Source organism: Octopus bimaculoides, chromosome 25 (assembly GCF_046866305.1).
Source record: "Octopus bimaculoides isolate indiv1 chromosome 25, ASM4686630v1, whole genome shotgun sequence".
Taxonomy (NCBI): Eukaryota; Metazoa; Mollusca; class Cephalopoda; order Octopoda; family Octopodidae; genus Octopus; species Octopus bimaculoides.
In genome coordinates this window covers 32022521-32045914 of record NC_142952.1, presented here as the reverse complement: position 1 = coordinate 32045914, position 23394 = coordinate 32022521, and the positions used below count along the sequence as shown (strand labels likewise).

The 23394-nt window shown below is 38.0% G+C and overlaps 2 protein-coding genes across 4 annotated transcripts in view; one reads left to right on the top strand and one right to left on the bottom strand.

Annotated features, from left to right (window-relative positions):
• The window catches only part of LOC106878040 (RNA helicase aquarius), a 127081-nt gene that overhangs the window by 60052 nt on the left and 43635 nt on the right, over nucleotides 1-23394 (bottom strand). The window lies entirely within an intron of this gene.
• LOC106878045 (uncharacterized) overlaps nucleotides 1-23394 on the top strand; it is a 76478-nt gene that overhangs the window by 15542 nt on the left and 37542 nt on the right. For 2 of the 3 annotated variants that reach the window (XM_089342134.1, XM_089342135.1), the window contains exons 2-6: nucleotides 3064-3222; nucleotides 8643-8711; nucleotides 9834-9892; nucleotides 20457-20534; nucleotides 21118-22081. In XM_089342134.1, coding sequence (XP_089198260.1) covers nucleotides 3169-3222; nucleotides 8643-8711; nucleotides 9834-9892; nucleotides 20457-20534; nucleotides 21118-22081 — 1224 coding nt within the window. In that variant the 5' untranslated portion in view covers nucleotides 3064-3168. The remainder of the gene's footprint in view (nucleotides 1-3063; nucleotides 3223-8642; nucleotides 8712-9833; nucleotides 9893-20456; nucleotides 20535-21117; nucleotides 22082-23394) is intronic. The other variant, XM_089342136.1, reaches the window with a different exon arrangement.

Genomic DNA, 23394 nt, shown 5'->3' with positions numbered 1-23394 from the left:
AAAAAGGTGACAGGTCAGCTTATTAGAGGTCTAATAATGCTATACTAAAATTAGAATAATCTAGGAATTTTATAACTCCCTCTCTTTAAATCATTTTAACTCTGACAATGCACCTTGTCACTCTCTCTCTCTCTCTCTCTCTCTCTCTATGTATGTTACTGTAAGGTATTCAACAATCGTTCAGTTTAATGTCAAATTGTTTAAAAAAACAAGCACTATGTATCTTTGTATGTTTGTATGTACATATAACTCCCTCTCAAATATCCATCTAACTCCCTCTCAAATATGTGGGGGTGTATGTATGTATATTGTTTTAAAATGAGCAATATATGTGTATATATATTTGGATGTATATAAGGGTATATATGTGTATGTATACACGCACACACACTCAACTCCCTCCCATGTGTGTGTGTGAGTGTGTGTATACACACACTCACACACACAAACACACATACACAAAAAGTTAACTAGAAGAATATGAGGTTGTGTATGCGTGTATGTATGTACATATATATGTGTGTGGATTATATATATAAACACGCTCACAGAAACATTAAAGTTAACTAGAAGACTATATGAGGTTGTGTATGCGTGTATGTATGTACCTATATGTGTATGTGCAGCTTATATATATACACACACACACTCAGCTCATTTCCGATATATGTGTGTATATATAATCTATACACACATATACATACATACACAGATACACAACCTCATATATTCTTCTAGTTAACTTTGTGTATGCGTGTATGTGTGTGTATACACACACACACACACATCTCCAGTTTCCTTTTATACAAACTATTAATTTGGTGCTCATTTGTTTGTCTCCAAGACTGGTGAAATGTTCGCAGCTAAATTTAGCTAAACTTTTTATGGGACATAAAAAAAAAAAATAATAAAAATTTGCTGATCTCGTGTCTCTCGCCCTCTCTCTGTCTCTCTCATTCTCTCTGTGTCTCTCTTTCTCCTCTGTTCCACAATTTTTATTATTATTACTTCATCCTTTTTAGCTCTTTTTCCTTTGCCAATCTCCAAAATAAACAAAGAAATATAGAAATAAATAATTAGAAAAAAAAAAATGGTCGTTCTCCAAACGTTTAGAATCTTCATCTCCACTCACACAATATTGCCATTAATGCTTTTTTTGTTTTGTTTTGATCTTTGTTTGTTTATTTACAGTGTGTGTCTATATATATATATCATGTATACACACATGTATGCTTTATAACATAGATACACACACACATTATATATTTATCAGCAGATTATATTTATAATTCATATGTTTTCAGTTTGCACCAGATTCTTGTCTCCTATTTTATATATTTGTGTGTCTGTCTGTATGTCTGTATCCTCATCATTAATGTTGTTTTAATGTCCACTTTTCTATGGTTGCGTGGGTTGGGTGTAGCTTTACTGAGGCAGTGTTTTTTTGTTTCTGAGACTGGATGCCTTTCCTCTCACCAATCCTCACCTGTTTCCAAGCAAGATAATATCCCCATGTCTTCCCCTCTCGTATTGGCCAGGCATGCTTTATTCAGAATATTGCCAATGAATGACATTCATTTACAACAACCACATGATATGAAGACAAGGAGAAACACACACACACACATTATGGGCTTCTTACAGTTTCTGTTTGCCAAATTCACTTGCATCACTTGGGAGGATTATAGTATGAAAAATTTGCCCAAGCTGTTGTACTGTGGAAATTGAACCTAAAACCGTGTGGATAGGAGGCAAGATGGCTCCACCTGTAGCTATACACACACACACACACACACAGACATGTATATATACACATGCACTTACACATATATCTTAATGCTATTTAAAATAGTTTAAATTCTGTCTTGACTTCCTTCCCATTGTATAGTGCAGGTACATAAGTTGGAATGGCTCTATCTAGAAAATTAAACAAAGTAACCAATCTAATCACTTGCTACCATTCACTGCAAACATTAAAATAAAATTTCCAGAAATTTACCTACTCTTATCATTTGTATTTGCTCCTGCAACAGACCTTTTCTTGGCTGGAAGCCCCTTTTCCCATGTATTTCCTACTTTACTTTGTTTTTTATTATCTTTGTGGCAAATCTTCATATTTAACAAATCTTATGTTGAAATCACACTTGGAAAGATTTCTGTATTTGATGGCAAGCTCTCTCGAGTTATCTGGACTGTGGCCATTTTCAATTGTTGGCTCTTCTTCGCTGTGGCCGCTACTGCTATCGTTGCCGTAGCTACTGTCAAGTTTTCTAATTTGCTTATTTCATAAGCACTGGCATAGGAACGAGGATCAAACAGCCGTAAACTGCAAATTCCTATATTGCTGTAGCAGAAGCACAAGCAACAGCAGAACATATGAGAAGGGGTAACAATATTAACTGTGATCCTGTAACGATGAAATCAATTTGTTACTATCAAGTCCAAAATGTTGCTTTTTCAGTAAATGAAAAAATAGTTTCACCATTCCATAGCAAAACTGTTGTATTAGTCTTTGACAATTTTCGATATCTTGGCATCTGAAGCTGCTGCAGGTAGAATAGTTTGACCAAAAGAACTGGCTATTGCAAGCAAAAATATATATTGAAAAAAAAACACATTTGGCCAAATTTGGACATACAACAGTTTAACATAATAGTAACGAATTGTATGCTTATTTAAATTGCAAAATATATAAAACACAAGTTCACATAAAACTCATGCTTGTGCCATGTGACTGGCAGGTTTTAATTATTTAAACAAATGTACAACATTCATTATACTAATTAGGAGTTCATGTTACCAACACTGCTACTTTTGCACATACCACCACCAACACCACTACATTTACAATTAATACCACCATCAACTACTACCTGCACAACTACCACAACTTCTGGTTCTCATTCTGAGCTCAAATGCCACTGATGTCAACTTTCATCCATTTGGAGAGGTCAAGAAAATAAAGTACCGGTCATGTACTGAGGTCAGTGGCATTGACTTATCCCCCCACACCTTAAATTGCTGGCTTTGTGCCTAAAATCATTTTTTATTTTCTATTTTCAGTTTAAGGACCAACCAATGAAACTGATAATCTTTGGGATTATCTTGAATTAACATTATCATAACAGCAAAGCAAGAATCTTGTTGAATGTTCTCTGCTTAGAGACGATGGACAGCACTGGATTACAACACCTTGATTGGGTTAATTACCACCACATATCGGTAAGATTTTAATTAATGTTTTTTCAATTTTTAAAATTTAAATTTTACCCAAGTTATCCCTGCTTAACTCCCTTTTTTATTATCTCCCTTCCTTTCCAGATAGTTCTGGTACCTCATTAACAACACAATTTGATTAATTGAGACATTCTAAGTATATTTGTGCATGTGTATGTATGTGTGTGTGTATATATATATATATATATATAATATATATATATATATATATATATATATATATATATATATATATATATATATATACACACACATGCACGAACCATCATCAGCATTTTAATGTCCACTTTTCCATGCTTGTATAGATGGGGCAGGTTTTCTATAGCTGGATGCCCTTGTTGTCACCAACCCTCACCTGTTTCTAAATAAGATATTTCCCTATGGCCAGATATTTTCTCTCAGAAGACTGGAAATGAACACCATTGCTTGTATGTTGGTGATGTTTGTTTACAACCATCACAATACTAAGACATACCTTTCTCTCTCTCTCTCATATATATATAAAGTCATAAATTCTAATTTCACAACAAATTGTTTCATAACTTAAAAACGTGTAAATAATTTATATTATTATATTTAATAATAAATAAGTTACTTACATGCCTGCATTAATTTAAAATGCAAAAGATCCTTCAAAATAATGTAGAATTTAAGCTACATCATCAGGGTAAAGAAAGTCCATATATTGTAAATTAAATTTATTTTGCTCTCTCTCTCTCTCTCTCTCTCTCTCTCTCTCTCTCTATATATATATATATATATATATATATATATATATATATATATATATATATATATATATATATATACATACACACGCACACAACGGGCTTCTTTCAGTTTCAACTCGCAAAGCTTTGGTTGGCCTGAGGCTATAGTAGAAGTCACTTGTCCAAGGCGACACACAGTGCGACTGAACCTGAAGCCACGAGGCTGGGAAGCAAGTTTCTTAGCCATGTACCCATGCCTGCACCTGTGTGTGTGTGTGTGTGTGTGTGTATTTGTGTGTAGGTGTATATGTGTGTGTGTGTGGGTGTATATTTGTGTGTGTGTATATATTTGTGTGTGTGTGTATATTTGTGTGTAGGTGTATATGTGTGTGTGTGGGTGTATATTTGTGTATATATATATAATTAAGATTGCCAGTAGTCATGTAAAGAGAGTGGGTGAAGAAGACAATAAGACATAATGGCAATATAATTAGTAATCCGTACTAAGATAATTAGCAGTTTTAATGTGTGTAAATAATTTCAACATTCAACACTGCAGCAGTGAGTGTATAACTAGAAAAATAACCGACAAATTATCCTATGATCAGAAAAGTAATTACAGTATATACTCGTCTGTTTAATTACAAAACATTGATTACTTAATTAATATACTGGCCTATAATGGAGTTTAATTTAGTCTTTGGCCTGTGGAATAATTCTGGGGATTAAAGATGAGACGGTGGTGGTGGTGGGATTTATGACCCTTGCCCCCCCCCCCCCCCCCGGGTGTTGTGTTTAGAACTTCGTGACTTGTTCAGCTTTGATGTTATGAACTGCAGGTGAAGCTGGAACAGGGCTTTTTAAGGTGACAAATGGCAGCACTCTGTCATCGACCCTGCCGTATATATAGCATGGTGGGGAACGGGTACTGGCAATTTTTTGTACACACAGAAACGTTGGCAGAAACGTTAGCACGCCGGACGAAATGCTTAGAGGTATTTCGTCTGGCTTTACGTTCTGAGTTCAAATTCCGCCGACGTCAACTTTGCCTTTCATCCTTTCGGGGTCGATTAAATAAGTACCAGTTGCGCACTGGGGTCGGTATAATCGACTTAATCCATTTGTTTGTCCTTGTTTGTTCCCTCTGCGTGTAGCCCCTTGTGGGTTGTAAAGAAATAACACACACATACATGTGTATGTAAAAAAATCTCTGTGTTTGTGTGTATGCATGTGTGGTAAGTTCATTGTCATAAATTTAATGTAGAGAAAGTTCACTGTTCATCATTTCACCATTTCTTTTTCAATAAAATAGTTTTTAATTATTAATGGCAAGAGACTATGGATATATTTTCCTCACGGTGAACTTCCCACGTGGTGAACTTTCTTCACGGTGAACTCTCTCCTGCGATGATTTGATGACAGTGATCTTACTTGTAATCGCGTGTATGTATTATATGCTTGTGTCTTCTTGTCTTGATGTTGCATGACGGACATAAATGGATCCATACAAGCAGTGTCATGCGTTTGCAATATTCTATGAAAACATGTTCGGTCAGGGAAATATATCACCTTGCTTGGAAACAGGCGAGGGTTGGTGAGAGGAAGGACATCCAGGAAGGGCTGTAGAAGGGCTGAATAAATTGTCAGAACCCAGGCAAACATAGAAAAGTGGAAATGTGGTTTTAAAATGGTGACAAGGAAGGGCATCCGGCCATAGAAGCCAAGCCAAAACAGACTGGAACCCTATGTGGCTCTCTGGCTTACCATTTCCAGTCAAACCATCTAACCTATGCCAAGTAATACGGACGCAAAGTAATAATGATGATTATATACACACACACACACACACAATGCTATATGCTGTTTATCATCTGCTGGAGATGGATTCATATATATGATCCCAATTATGCAATGTGTGCAGGTATATATGCAATTTGTGATAAAAAATGTACATTATTTGAACTTAATTAATTGTTACACATGATAAATATGCAATATAATAATGTGACGAATACTTTTTAATGATGATTATGCAGCGTGTAATGACAGTGTGGAATGTACACAAATAAATATGCAGTATGTGCTAATAATTATAAAATATGAGATGACAGTTTTATGTTTTAATTATACCATGTGTTACATTAACCCTTTGCCGGTCCAAAGTATTTTCATGAGTTTGTCCTAAACGTCCATCCTTGTTTTCAGGCTTTTAGTTAGTCTTTGTTTCACACGCTCTGAGCAATATAAAGCTTTCCTTTCACAAATCTCAAATTACTTTGGCGACTGAAAAAACATTTGGTATATCATCACATGTGATACACCAGACTGGCAAAGGGTTAATTAAATAGTATGTGATAACCATGCAACATTTGATTGTAATGTGTAATATATAATGATGTCTATGCTGTGCACCATAAACGCTTAAATTTTGTGTAAAAAAAAAAAACCCCTCAATTTTAAAGTTTTTTCCTGTAATAAACTTGGGGGTTTTCGACCACAAAGTTGTTTTACACAATTCTCAATATGTTTTCTTATTAACCTAAAATGTATAAAAGTGGAAACATGTTTGTCCAAAACGAGCACAATTTTCTCCTCACCTTCAATAATTTTAATATACTCTACTGAAATAATACTTACAAATTTACCTTCATAAAAAAAAAAAACAATCTCTTTCTACAGATATTTTCAAGAAAGATGTCCTAACTGCCTTGATTAGTCTTGTGTGAGTTTTTCAAACAACGTAACTGCAAATTACCGTTTTTATATAATTTTTTTTTTTGAATATTTTAACATTCCCAAATATATTACTAATTATTTAACTTAACGAACTAACAATTTAAATGAAACATTAACCTCTATGACACTAACTGTGTGCATATCCTTCTTTTTTAACCCTAACGAGCATTTATTTCATTACTTTGTCTTAATTTCTTTAGAAATTTTGTCTCTTTTATTTTTTTAATCTTTTACCTGTTTCAGTTATTAGACTGCGGTCATGCTGGGGCACCGCCTTGAAGAATTTTGGTATTTTATCAGCCTCTTTTGCTGATCTGCTTAGCTACAGGGCACCTAAACACACCAATACCAGTTATCAAGTGTTGGTGGGACACACAGACACACACGATTTCGATATTCTATGCATGGAGTATATTCCCAGTGTCCAATTGGCTTATCCTAGGAGATAATCTATATTACAGATACAATCTTCCTGGTGCGTCTCTCCTTGTAACTCAATGGATTTTTTCGAACCTGTTCCACCCTCTTATCTTTGAAATGGTGGACTCATTTCAAGTTCTCACTGCGGATACACATAAATTAAACCGAGATACACTGCTCGAGTTTATCTCCTTCACTTCAGCCCTTTCCATGCAGATCAGCCCTGAAGTAGTGCCACACCCTAACTGATAGTGTATTACTGTTATAAGACGTTACGAAGTAGACCTTGTCTCTGCTCTTTCTGGACTTATTTTGGCATGGAACCCATTATACATCATAGTTTTAACGTCTACTTTTCCATGTTTGCATGAGTCAGATGGAATTTGCTGAGGCAGATTTTTCTAAGGCCAGATGCTCTTCCTGTTGCCACCCCGTGTTTGTTTCCAAGCAAAATGTTTCCCTGTAGCCAGGCATGTTTTCCCATGGAAGACTGGAAATGAACAACCCTGCTTGTATGATGGTGATGCTTATTTACATCAGGTGATGTCTAGGCAAGGGTACACACACACACAGTCATATACACACACTCATATATATACACATATACGCACACTGCAGATACATACACATAAACATACACACACACACACACAATGGGCTCCTTTCAGTCTTCATCTACCAAATCCACTTAGATGGCTTTGGTTGGCCCAGGGCCACTATAGTAGAAGACACTTGCCGAAGGTGCTGAGTTGTGATATTGAACCCAACACCACAGGATTGGAAAATGAACCTCTTAACCACATATCTACACCTGTTCCTATACAGTTTTCCTCAAAAATATCACAGAACCTATACCTATATATTAACAGACAAACCCCCCACCATTCTTAATTTTAATAAAACCTTTAATGAAACAAAAATTAAGAGAAAAAAATTTATTCGTTAAAATCAACAAACGCCTAATAATTTGTTTTAAAAATGGTGAATAGCATTTTACTTTATTAAAATAAATTTTTGATTGAATTTTATTACAAAACACTTTGGGGAATCTTAGAATTTCTTTCATGCAGCTCTGCGGTTCTTTAGAACATATTTTGGGAAATGTAATCTTATCTCAATTAGCTAGTCTGCTAATAATCATTAAATCTTGTTTGTTTATGTTTTCTTGCTTTGTCTGGGACAAATCTAACCTATTGATTTGATTGATTGATTATTGAACCCTTTTGTGACATTCAGGTTACACTGTGGCACACTGGTTGTGGAGCACTGATCAAGAGGACCGCTCAAAATAAAAACACCAGTTATTGTACTAAATCCTTCTAAATCCTCAATCGTTTTCAGGATCAATTTGGAGCACAGAAGCAGCATATTTTGTTGGAAATCTGGTCACAAAAGGGTTTAAGAAGTATCGTGTTTACCAAATGCTTATTAACTAACATTATTAACCATCTAAATGCTAATTGGTGTGTGGTGAATATATTAATATTTATACTAATACTACTAACAAAGACTTGGTTTTTTTTTTCTTTCTTTCTTCAGAGAAATCCTGATACCATGAAACCTTTACCAAATCAATCTACCGTTTCTTCTCTCTATTCCTCCAATCAGGTAGAATCAGGGACCATTTTTGTAACTTCCTTGCATGAGTCTTGTGTCTGCTTCTTCACACCTTAAAATTTTTTTTGTATTTCTTTTGTTAATTTCTGTATTTGTTTTCTATATATATATATATATATATATACACACACACACACACACATAGATATATATATTATTTGATTACACTTTGGTTCAGCCTCTTGCAACTTAGTTTTGTGAGCTTGTCTAACCTAACTCATCAGGCTAAGGTAACTGAATGGAACAATTTCAAAATAGTTCCTGAAGATTGGGCTGTTATTGGTGAAGTACTGGGATTGATGTAATCAACTTATCCCTTTCCCTTAAAATTTGAGGGAGTGGGGCCAGTTGATTAGATCGACCCCAGTACACAACTGGTACTTAATTTATCGACCTTGAAAGGATGAACGGCAAAAGCTGACCTTGGCAGAATTTGAACTCAGAACATAGCAACTGGCGAAATACCACTAAGCATTTTGCCTGGTGTTCTAATGATTCTACCAGCTCATTGCCTTAATGATAATAAAAATAATAATAATAATAGCTGTGTCCTTTGCAATTTCCTGCAGTCATTATTATTCACTATAATTGCGTATGACATAATGGCACACAAAATCATTTGTGTGTTTCCAGTAATTCTCCTATGTCAATACGAATCCGTTTTATCCGCAGAAATTGGATCTTTGGATTTGAATGATAATAATAATAATAATAATAATAATAATAATGATAATAATAATGATAATTGATTATTAGCGACAGAAGCAGTATTAATATCAAAAGATAATCTTTATATCCAACTTAATTTGAATACCTTGTTAGGCATCCATATTAACTTGGATATGTAATAAGAATAACAATAACGATAATGATATTAAGAATGATAATAACAATAATGATAACGATAATGAAAACAATAGTAATGATAATAAGTTAAAAATAACAATAGTAAAAAATGCGTACTATCAATACAAATAATGAAAATGGTTATAAAAATTATAATAATAATATTTATTGCATACAAATATATATTTATCTAAAGAACGTCTGAATCTTTTCCCATTCTATTTATTTACTGTGGATCTCACTTTCTTTTCTTCTTCTTTTTCTTAGGAAAATCTCCATTTAAACAACACCATTAAGGATTATTCCGATGGGAATGAACTAGACCAGTAAGTATTAATTTAACTTCTAATTTTCTGATAATGTCTGGTCTAAATTGGGGAGGGGGTGGAGGGCTGCAGCAAGGTTGGCCACGTGGTTAAAATGTCTGGTTTGTAACCACATGGTTCCAGATTCAGCCCTGTTGCATGTTGGCTTTGGGTGAATGTCTTCTGACACTTTGGCCACAAGTGAAAATGGCCTGACCTGTGGGTAGCAAAGAACTGGCAACTCCACCATGACAACACACCCACTCATTCCCTCCACATCGTCCAAGCATTCCTCATCCAGCATAATGCACCACTTGTTCGTCAGGTTTTCTACACCCCAGACTTGGTTCTGTGTGACTTTTGGTCATTCCTAAAACTCGAAAAAACACTCTTACAATCTTATGATGAAGGGTGCAACACCCTAACCACTAAGCCACATACTTCCATCTCTCTGTGTGCATACACGTACATACACATACACACACACATACATACATATACATTTGTAGGGGTGCAGCCATAGCTGTGTTGTTAAGAGGTTCGCTTCCCAACAATGCGTTCCTGGGTTCAGTCCCAATGCACAGCACACTGGGCATGTTTCTTCTACTTTTACTCTGGGCCAACCAATGCTTTGTGAGTGAATTTGACAGATAGAAACTGTGTGGAAGCCCATGTGTGTGTGTGTATGTTTATGTTCATCTTCCCTCCATTGACTGACAGTTGGTGTTCGTTTCTTTACATCCCTGTAACTTAGCGGTTGGGCAAGAGAGACTGATGAAATAAGCACTGGCCTTAGTGCGTATACACGCACACACGCGCGCCCCCACCCCCTTCCCATTAATTCCCACATCAATGCTGCTAAGTGGACAGCAACTTCTAAAATAGAAGACTTGTCTGGGTTTAATCCTAAGTTAGCTACTTCTGTGTCATAGAAGTCAACTTCAGCAGAGATGACCAACAGAGGAATTAGTGGGGGGGGGGGACGATACGGTGGTGGAGGAGGAGGAGGAGGTAAGGAGTGAATGAATGTTAAGCAACAACAACAACAACAACAGCAACGGCTCTATTTATAAGAAAAAGGAAATATTCTCTTATCGCATGACTCTGTTGGCTCTATACTGTGTGGGGGGTGGGGTTTAAATATTAAATGGGGTGTTCACCCCCACCCCTCCTCCATCCTGCCGGAAAGTGTTCAGATGTGGTGGTGGTGGTGGTGATGGTGATGGAGTATGAATACAAGAAATGTCAGAACTATCACATTTCCGATATGTCATCACATTTTTTTCCTTCTCTTCTCATGACAATGGCCAACACACACACACACATAAATACATACATACTCACACACATATACACTTTTTATATATATATATATATATATATACACACACACACACACATACATATATACTCATATATATATATACACACACACACACACACACACGCACATACATATACAGACTTCTGACCGTCACCATCATCATCACCACCACCTTCATCATCATCATCATCATCATTGCTATCACCAGCATCAACACTATCACTGCCACTACCATTGACACCACCACTACCACCATCACCACCACCATCCCAATCATTAACATGACTACCACTGCCAACACCATCACCTGCTGATCTAATGAGGGAGATTATGTATCTACCTGACATGCTAAAACTAGCAGCTAAATCTTCCTCAGATCAGACCCTACCATATCAACTCAAGAAGAATAGACACTGGTCCGTGATATATATATATAAAAAAAATGGTGAGATCCTTGGGACAAAACAATACAACCACCATCATCATCATCATCATTACCAAGGTCACTTTGAATGGCATCTCTGTCCCCACCACAATTTGCATTACACCCTTCCCCACCACCCCTGTTACCAGCAACACTTCACATATGTCATCATCTTCATATGACACCTCATAACAATGACTTATACATCATCACCATTGCCATCATCACCATCATCATCATCGTCATCATCATCATCACTGTTGCCAACACTAATGCTACTATGACTACCGCTATCTCCGAAGTCACTGCCACCACCACCACTACCACCACCACCACCACCACCACCACCACCACTACATCTGAAGTCATTGCCATCACTACCAACACAAAGGTTACCCCCATCAACACGTCCCCCAAAACTACCACTACACAGCCCCCCCCCCTCCCCGGCATCTCCACCACCACGCTGTTACATGTGCTAAACTTAACATATTTCTCTAAGGCCCCATGAGACATAACACAATTTGAAATAACCTGGCACTGGTTTTTATACACACACACTTTTTTTACGCATATATATATACACATATGTGTATATTACTCTTTTACATGCTCATACATATAAACACATACACTTGTACTTCTTTTACTTGTATGTATATATACATACACACACAAAATATATTTCTCTTTTGACACACACACATACCATTCTTTACTCATATATATATACTCATATCTATCTATCTATCTATCTCTCTCTGTCTCTCTCTCTATATATATATAACAAATAATAAATGAGTATATGCATATATACGTATACACACAGACATACATATATCCATGTGTATATAAACACACACACACATGTATATATATAAATATATATACATTGGAGCTTGCAACAGTCCTTCGGCTCATCGGCTCCTCTCAAACTGTCTCACGCACACCTTTGTCAGCACGGAAGACAGACAGACAGATGTTAAATAGTGATTACAACTGCGGCCACATTTCAAATCTTCTTAAATTTTCTTCCTCCCACCACTACTACTCAACCACACTCTCACAATTTACTGTGACCAGGTTTTTAAGCTGCAGACACTTGATTGTCACCTGTCTCACTTTGCCAGCTTCTGTTTTTTTTGTTTTTTTTTGTCTGTCACCTGCCTTGGTAGACTGTTATTATATACACACTGCAGCATCATGTGGAATTAAGGAGAAGATGACACAATGAGATGACCTGCCATTCTGTAAAACTCACTTGGTAAACCACCCAACCTTTTCTTGCCTTTTTCCAAACCAAGCGTCCAACTGTGACCACCTCTCCTGCCATCAACAACTGTTTTAAGGGTCATTATATAATTTGTCTGTTTGTCTTTCATTTTCAAAAGATTTTTATAGTTTTACTGATTTAAATTTCTGGGCTGGTGTTATTGGCCATGCTGGAGCCCTGTTTTTCTTTCTTTCTTTTCCTTCTTCCTTTAATTTCTTTCCGTTCTGATAGTTTTTTTGTCTTCTTAGAGTTACATCCCTATCCTCTCCAAGTGCTTTTCAATACTTCACTTCTCTTGACCACGTCCGTTCTCCTGAAGTCCACCTTTGTGTAAGGGGAGGTAATTTATCTAAAATCCGAGATATTTTTGTTTAATTCATTCATTTACAGATGCACACATACACACACACTTATATGTATATATATATTTTTTGTTGTTGTTTTTTATTAAAGGGAAAGTACTAAACGTGTTTAATTTTTGCTTCTTTTTTCTCAATTACACTTTCGTGTGTGCACAGCAGTGAGTGGTTACCTCCCTTACAGTTAGAACTCTGTGTGTGTGTGTTTGACTATACATGAGGATCAGTTCTGTGTAACAGTATATACTTGTACATTTAGACACTCAGACACATGTGGCTGTGTGGTAAGTAGCTTGCTTACCAACCACATGGTTCCGGGTTCAATCTCACTGCGTGGCACCTTGGGCAAGTGTCTTAAAGCCTCGGGCCGACCAAAGCCTTGTGAGTGGCTTTGGTAGACGGAAACTGAAAGAAGCCCGTCGCACATGTGTGTGTGTCTGTGTTTGTCCCCCTACCATCGCTTGATAACCGATGTTGGTGTGTTTACGTTCACGTAGCTTAGCGATTTGGCAAAAGGAAACCGATAGAATAAGTTCTAGACTTACAAAGAATAAATCCAAAGCCTTGTGAGTGGATTTTGTAGATGGAAACTGAAAGAAGCCCATCATGTGTATGTGTGTGTGTTTTTGCACTCCACTATCACTTGGCAGCCAGTGTTGGTTTGTTTACATCCCCCATAACAGCAAAAAAAAATGTATGGGGATTGATTTATTGAACTAAAAAACAAAGAATTGAAGGCAATGCCCCAGTATGGCCATAGTCTAATGATTGAAACAAGTAAAAGATACACTAAATCAATATATATCTTATATCTTTACAAAAAGCTAAGTTTGTTTGTTTGTACGTTGACCGCTGAAAACAGTAAATAAAGTTGATAATTTTTCAGGTTTTTTGTGTCACTTGAATTAATTTGACCATCCTGCAGATAATTGTACACTCGTTTTCTGAAAATGGATTGGGTGGGGGCCGAATTGGTGGTGTACTGACTTATATTTCTTGTATATATACATATATATGTATGTATGTATATAAAGTTTTGTGTGACTATATATATGTAGGTAGTTGTGTTTGACTGTAAACATGGTGATAAAGGAAGTAACTTCAGCAGAAAAAAAAAAAGCAATGGAAACTTGACCTAGTATTATGTTACTTTAAACAAGAAAAAAGAAAAACGAAAAATGCACACACACACGCACATATATACTGTTGTGCATTTACCTACATACATAGGTAATTATATATGTTCCAAATTATTTTTATTTTTATATTTTGTTTTTGTCTACTTGCATGATATACATGTGTTACTTGATCCATGTGTATGCAGCATGAAAGATATAGTATTTCTCGTCATCGCCACCCTCCCTGTCATTGCTGAACTGATGATGTAATTTCAGCCGAGAGCGATTTTTTTTCAATTACAGCTCGTAACAAGCACACACACACACACACACACAGACATATGTGTGTACATGTGTGCGTCCCCACCTAAATTTTGTCAAACTTCTGGTAATTCTACACCATAATTATACACTCTCACACCCACCCACACGTGGAAGCAGTATTAATGCCAAATGGTAATCTTTATATGCAATTTGGCGTGGATGTATTATTGGAACTCATTGATACTGTGTCCCTAGTCTTGAGGGATCCTTTCATGCAGCAAGCACTCATGTGAGAGGATCTCTCAAGGCTAATAATGCAGTATTTGGTGTTCTAACAAGACATCCACGTTAAGTTGGATATGAAAATTACCTTTATATATATACATATATGTATATATATATATATATATATATATATATATATATATATATATATATATATATATATATATATATATGACTGTGTGGTAAGTAGCTTGCTTACCAACCACATGGTTTCAGGTTCAGTCCCACTGCATGGCACCCTGGGCAAGTGTTTTCTATTATAGCCTCGGGCTGACCAAAGCCTTATGAGTGGATTTGGTAGACAGAAACTGAAAGAAGCCTGTCGTATATATGTATATGTATATATATATGTGTGTGTGTGTGTTTGTCCCCTTAACACCATTTGACAACTGATACTGGTGTGTTTACGTCCCCGTAACTTAGTGGTTCAGCATAAGAGACCGATAGAATAAGTACTAGGCTTACAAAGAATAAGTCCTGGGGTCGATTTGCTTGACTAAAGGCGGTGCTCCAGCATGGCCGCAGACAAATGACTGAAACAAGTAAAAGAGAGAGTATAGGAGCACTCTGTTGGTTATGACAACAAGGGTCCCAGCTGATCCGATCAACAGAACAACTTGCTTGTGAAATTAATGTGCAAGTGACTGAGCACTCCACAGACACATGTACCCTTAACATAGTTCTCAGGGAGATTCAGCGTGACGCAGAGTGTGACAAGGCTGGTCCTTTGAAATACAGGTACACCTCATTTTTGCCATCTGAGTGGACTGGAGCAACATGAAATAAAGTGTCTTGCTCAAGGACACAATGCGTCGCCGGGGATTAAACTAACGACCTTGCGATCGTGAGTGGAATGCCCTAACTACTAAGCCGCACACCTTCATCAAAGCGGAGTAAATTTGCCGTCTTTCACACATAAAGACTTGTCCTTTCAAGTGCTGGTGCCACATAAAAAGCACCTTACTGGTGTTGCATAAATGAAATAAAGAAAGAGAATATGGTGTTAGGGCCAGACAAGAGACGAAAGAATGATTAACAGCAGAAGGAATATCCTAAAGAATTAGAAACAGAAGGACGAGAGAGAGACAACAAAATGCGTTGAAAGTGGGAGACGAGAGAAAATACGATCGGTCGCTTTGGTGGTCGGCATGTAAAGGAAAGGAGAGAGAGAGAATAAAATTCGACGAGGAGTCACACACAGACACACATATTGTATTAAACTGTATCTGGTAATGGGGCCCCAGTTCTGGAGTTGTTGGGATCATGAAGTCATCCCTTCATTATCATTACTCCCAGGTTTGTTCTGACCTAGAATGGCCATGTCTGTTAGGGTCCTACCTATGAGTAAAATAGATTTCCCATGGATAGAAGGGGACTCCCAATATTTCTGACAAAGCTGTGACAAAGGCATTTCTTCTCGGAGAAAGATACTCTCACATAAAACTTACAATCAAAATAGAACCGGTCATCTTGTAATGCTTGTCACTGGATCCTTCTATGGTGACCGAGAGAGTGGCAAAAGTGTTGTGCAAGCTTTAGTTACTTAAATCCAATAATGCACAGCTGCCTCAGTGTCGTTTCATTTCTTCATGTGTTTTGTATTTCATAAACTCCTATGACAATGGATATCCGCACAGATGCAAGGATGAAAGTAAATCTGAACACTCTGGCTATCATCTGACAAGATGAGGCAAACATATTATGTATATTTATATGTTATATTACATTATTGTAAAGGCTCGTGGCCTAGTGGTTAGGCTGTCTCACTCATGATTGATAGATGGTAGGTTCAATTCCAAGACTGGGCAGTACATTGTTTTCTTCAGAAAAAACACTTCATTTCACGTTGCTCCTGTTGTCCCCCTTTTGATCAGTGGGGAACGTTGCCCTGCAAATGCATTGTGACCAGCGTTGTATAACAATGTGAAGGCGCTTGGCTTAGTGGTTAGGACATTCGGCTCGCGATTGTAAGGTGGTGAGTTCAATCCCCAGCGATGCGTTGTGTCCTTGAGCAAGACACTTTATTTATTTCATGTTGTTCCAGCCCACTCCGTTGGCAAAAATGAGTAGTACCTGTATTTCAAAGGGTCGGCCTTGTCACACTCTGTGTCACGCTGAATCTCACCGCGAACTACCTTAAGGGTACACATGTCTGTGGAGTGCTCAGCCACTTGCACGTTAATTTCACGGGCAGGCTGTTCCGTTGATTGTATCAGCTGGGACCCTCGTCGTCATAACCGACAGAGTGCTCCTTTATAACAATGTCCAATAGTCTGGTTGGTGATGTAATCGCATATTAAATTACATGCTATGCATCCTGTTTTCCCAGATATTTTCAGCATGTCAAAGATCATTCTTTGATGGACCGGGTACTTTTCCCTATCTCCATATTCTTCATAGCGATTTTGACCATGTAACTGTTCCCTTTAATAGGTGGAACCCTCTAATGCAGTGGTTCCTAAAGTTGGTAGTACTGCCCTCTTGGGGGTGGGGGTGGTGGAAAGATCCAGAGGAGCATTGAAGAATAGGGGGATGATAACGGGGTGGTCAGAATGGGGGGGGATAAATGTCTATATGTATATATATATATTATATGTATATATGTATTTATACACACCAACACATATTTTATGTGTGTGTATGTATGTACATAAATGTATATATGTATAAATATATATACACACACATCTACACACACAGTTTGTGTGTGTGTGTATACATAGATTATATATGTATATATACACACACACACGTAATTTCCACCTCCCCACCCTGCCCACCACCCCACTGCTGCACTGCTACAATGAACCACCTCAACAACACTGATCTGTCTTTGACCTTTTTATGTCTCCTACAACTGTTACTGTTGTTGTTGTTGTTGTTGCTACTGCTGCAGTATTGCCTGTGATTCCACCTTCACACCCCTCCTCCACCACCACCACCACCACCTTCGTCTGTACACTATGCACCGTCGTGGTCTACTTCTACGTTGCGATCTTCATAGGAACCTACTACTGTCTGCACAACCACTGGCACTATGACCACCACCACCACTACTACATAACTATGACCATTATACCACAATGATTATTTCTTTCCGTCCCCACCACTTCTATTGGCGCCACCACCACCACCATCACCACCACTGCCACCTTAACTTCAAAATGAAAAATGAAAAAGAAAAACAATAACAAAAAAAAAACCCAGTTAAATTAACAGACTGAGTTTGTTGTATTTATATAACTTAGAGGTAGTGGTGGCAGTAGGAGTGGTGGTGCTGGTGCTGGTGGTAGTAGGCGTAGTGGTAGTGGTGGTAGGAGTGGTGGTGGTGGTGGTGATAATGGTTTGGTTGTGATAATGATGGCAGGGAAAGTGGTTGGAAGGATGGTGGTGGTGGTGGTGGTAGTCTGGTGATAGAAGTGGTATAGTTGTGATAGTGATGGTAGTAGTAGGGGTAATATTAGTAGTAGTAATAGTAAGGCGGTGAGCTGGCAGAATCGTTAGCACGCCGGGTGAAATGCTTAATGGTATTTCATCTGTCTTTAAGTTCTGAGTTCAAATTCTGCCAAGGTCGACTTTGCCTTTTATCCTTTCGGGGTCAATAAATTAAGTACCGGTTGTGTACTGGGGTCAATCTAATCAACTGGCTCCCCCCCCAAAAAATTTCGGGCCTTGTGCCTAGAGTAGAAACCATTGTTAGTAGTAATAGTGGTAGTGGTGGTGATGCTGCTCTTTCATCCTGATGGTGATATTGACTTGAGCAAATGGCCACACTGCAGAGCTTTGTTAGGCACAAAGCAACCCCACTGGTACTGGTGTCATGCTTGCATCCCTGTACATCTTGGAAATGAATAGAACAACATATGATTGAGAAGGTCCTTTAGTCTTGTCAAGAACTGACCTCTCCTTTGGAAAACATCGGTGGCGTGGAGAGGGGAAGCTGCTATGCATGGGTGACCGCTTGCTGGTCTTCCATAAACAACCTTGCCTGGATTTGTACCTCATATGGGAACTTTCTAGGTGCAATTCCCTGGTCATTCATTTCATGACGAAAGGGACAGGGTGTCTTACCCTTTTTAATTCAGCCTTTCAACATTTGACATAAAGCCACTCGCTTTCCCCTCCCAAGTAATTCCTCTCTTAGTAGAAGGGGCTTTTTTCTCCCTTTCCTTCTTTGTCTTTTTCTGTTTTGAAAATTCCTTGGCAATCTCGCCCAGAGCATGCTGTAAAACGGTTGGTGTTAGGAAGGATATTCCGCCATAGAAACCATGCCGAAGATGACACTGAAACTCAATGTGGCCCTGCAGTTTGCCAATACCCTGTCAAACCATGCCAGCTAGGAAGATAGATGTTAAATGATGATGATGATGATGATGATCCCTCCCCAGATTTGTGGCCTTGTGGGTATATCAGAACTCCTCTAAATAATCCTTTTTTTGTTTTACTATAGACACAAGGCCTGAAATTATGGCGAGTGGATTAGTCAATGAAGGCGCATGGCTTAGGGGTCAAGGCATTCAGCTTGCAATCATAAGGTTGTGATTTCAGTTCCTAGCAATGCATTGTCTCCTTAAGCAAGGCACTTTACTTTACCTTGCTCCAGTCCACTCCACTGGCAAAACCGAGTTGTACCTGTCACATCCTTTGCCACGCTGAATCTCTCTGAGAACTATGTTGAAGGTACACATGTCTATGGAGTACTCAGCCACTTGCACGTTAATTTCACGAGCAGGCTGTTCCATTTGTCGGATCAACTGGAACCCTTGTCGTCGCAACCAATGGTGTGCCAGTTATGTTAAGAGTCAGTTAGTCAATTGCACTGACCTCACTTCTCAACTGGTACTTATTTTATCGACCCCCGAAAAGGGACGAAAGGCAAAGTGGATCTTGTCAGGTGGTGGGGTTACAAACACAGACCAAAGATATAAGCACACACACATATGCATGCACATACACACGCACACACACATGCATTTATATGGCAGGCTTCTTTCAGTTTCCATCTACCAAATCCACTCACAAGGCTTTAGTTGGCCTGAGGCTATTGTAGAAGACACTTGCCCAAGGTGCCACACAGTGGGATTGAACCCGGAACCATGTTGTCAGAAGGCTTGATAATAATTTTTTGTAACAATAAAAATGGTTTCAAATTATGTCACAAAGCCCTCAAATTTCAGAGATGTGGCGAGTTGATTACATTGACCCCCCACCCCTCAGTATTCATCTGGTACTTATTGTATTGAACCCCCATCGAAAAGGATGAAAGGCAAAGTTGACCTTGGCATTTGAACTCGGAATGTACAGAACCAGAAGAAATGTTACCGAGCATTTTGCCCAGCATCCTAACGAGTCTGCCAGCTTGCCATCCGTTTTTTGTTTATACAATCTTTCAATATAATGTTTTTTCTGATTTAGGCACAAGGTCAATAATAATAATAATAACAATAATAATAACAATAATAATAATGATGATGATGATGATGATGGTGATCATATAGTTAGACTCTTTTATAATCTTTTCCCCGCTTCTCTTTTCAGACAAAACCTCAACATACTGGAATCTGACGAGAATTCCTGTGACAGACTCGAAAACAGCACAACTTTAACCAATGACGGGTAAGTGACCGATCCTTAACTTTTTATTCTGCACCCTTGCACCTTCATGCATCTCATAGATGCACATCTAACTCTGTTGAGTGAACCAATAAACTTCTATGTGGTAGCTTGACCTGCCAGAAATAGCAACCAAGTCTCCCTGAAATCATACTTTAAGCTTTTAGATTACCGTGTCAAATGTAATGCTTATTTATTCACATTCATCATCATCATCGTCATCGTTTAACGTCCGCTTTCCATGCTAGCATGGGTTGGACGATTTGACTGAGGACTGGTGAAACCGGATGGCAACACCAGGCTCCAATCTGATTTGGCAGAGTTTCTACAGCTGGATGCCCTTCCTAACGCCAACCACTCAGAGAGTGTAGTGAGTGCTTTTACGTGTCACCCACACGAAGGCCAGTCAGGCGGTACTGGCAACGGCCACATTATTTTGAATTAATCATCCATGTGCACGTAAGAGGCTTTTTCACACACACACACAATACATTCGCACACACACACATACAGTACATGCACACCCACTGTACACTCACACATATGTATTGATATATAATTTATTGAATTATTTCTATATTTTCAGCGATAATGAATTGTGGGACTCAAATTCTGGATTCCAAGAACTGAAGAATTCCTATAACAACAACATCACTTCAGAAGATTTTCCCAGAATAGATTCTCCCAAATCTGACGGCATATTCGACGAAGAAGACCCACAACAACTGTCTGACCTCACCAAACCTACAGATCTGAAATATGACTTGTCCTGCCTCCACCTCTCGGACAGAGGCTCTCAGTTCAGGCGTATCAGAGATGCTGAATGTGAATCTGTATCATCTGATTATTCTGAAGTTGTTGGGCCGCTCCGAGACCTTGCCGACAACGAAATAGAGATCTTTAATTCCAATGATTTAGAGGAAACCATTATTAGTGAGAAATGTAATAGCTTCAGTACGAGGTCTGAGACTCTGCAACAAAATCCTGATGAAACTGACGAAGAATTCCACAAAAGAGTGAAGAAGGTAAACTTCCTGAGTTTGGCTCAAGAATTTGCCGAACTGAAGAAGATCGATGCTGATGTTCTGCCGTTTGATCTCCACAAGACTGATTTCTCTGACTACAGCCCAATGAGCGAAGAAAGCTCCTTCACTGAATCCACTATGACCTCTCCGGCCGATTTGGCAGAAACTCCGACAGACTCCTACGATTTTGTGAGGGATGAAAATTCAAACGAACTCGATACGGTCGACTGCTGTGACACAGAAGGTTTGCAGAGTGGCGGTCGTCTTTATAAAACCGACTCTGCTGCCAATTCGTATAAACCTAATTTCAGCGATCTGAATAATCTGGATGTTGATGTTGTAGCGAACTCAAAACATGGCAAACCGAACTTTACAACATGGGAAAATAAGCAAAAGAAAAACGGCGAAGTAAAGAATGATTCAACCGGCGCTCAAGATTGTGGAATATATGATATCGAGGATACTTTGCCAAAAATGGACTGGGAGACTCTTGAGCAACAGTTAGCTCTGGTGGTCGAAGAAAAGGTAAGCACTTTAATATTTTTACCTTTTTTTTAAAAATTTTACTTATTGTTTTTTTTTTCTTATTGTTTTTTTTTTCTTGAAAAGATGGCTGAAGAAATCACGTTTGACCTTTGCAGGATTCCACTCTTTTGACCAGTGACATTCGTTGCTGTTGATTTTGCAACTTTCACTCACACTATTGACATTCAGTTGTTCTGTGAGTGAATTTCTTTGATGGAGACTGTGCAAAGCCTACTTTTTTTGTGTGGGTGTACTCTCTATAATATGTATGTATGTTTGTGTGTGTGTGTGTGTATTAATGTTTGTTTTTATGTTCAATTATAATAAAGACAATTTTTCATTAATATGATTGGTTACTCTACACTTTTGTAGAGTACAAATTTATTCTTCTTAAACAAGAAGGTTATTGACAGTGACTTTTACTTCTTTTTCTTGTTTTTGTTATTTGATTGTGGCCATGCTGGAGCACTGCCTTAAGTCGAACCAAATTGACACTGGGACTTATTCTTTGTGAGCCTAGTACTTATTGTATTGGTCTCTGATTCTGAACCGCTGAGAGAGAGAGAGAGAGAGAGTAAATTGATGTGTGTAAAATGGTCAACAAGAAGAGTATTGCTTCTCGTCTGGTCCCTTATTTAGACTTCTGGGGTTTCATAGAAGAACCAGCGTCTGATGAACGTACTTGTCATGTACGTCAAGCTATTAGTAGCGCATGTAATGCATGTGGAGTAAAACGCATACATTAAAATTTGTATATACATATTTTATTGATATTTAGCAGAAGTAACAGAGTGACTCAAGGTCTGAGACTTTCATGCGTTGGCAGTTACCAAACTAGTCATAGGTCGAAGACCTGTAAGTTTATATAGCTGTTGCGATATTTTTTTTCCTGTTTGCATATACTACTGAGACCCCCTTCGGTCATGACTGACCATGGGATTGCACCTAGAAAGTTACCCTCCCAGACACTGGACTGTGCTGATATAATGTAGGATAAATATACTACTACTACTACTACTACTAATAATAATAATAATAATCCATGGATGGAATTTATAAGTATTTTAATGCATCAAAACACATGTAGCGATGCATTAGAATATTTATAAATTCCATCCATGGATTATTATTATTATTATTATTACTGGCATGTAAAAAGCACCCACTACACTAACAGAGTGGTTGACGTTAGGAAGGACATATCCAGCTGTAGAAACACTGCCATATCAGACTGGAGCCTGGTGCAGCCTCCTGACTTTCCAGACCCCAGTCAAACCGTCCAACCCATGCCAGCATGGAAAACAGACGTTAAA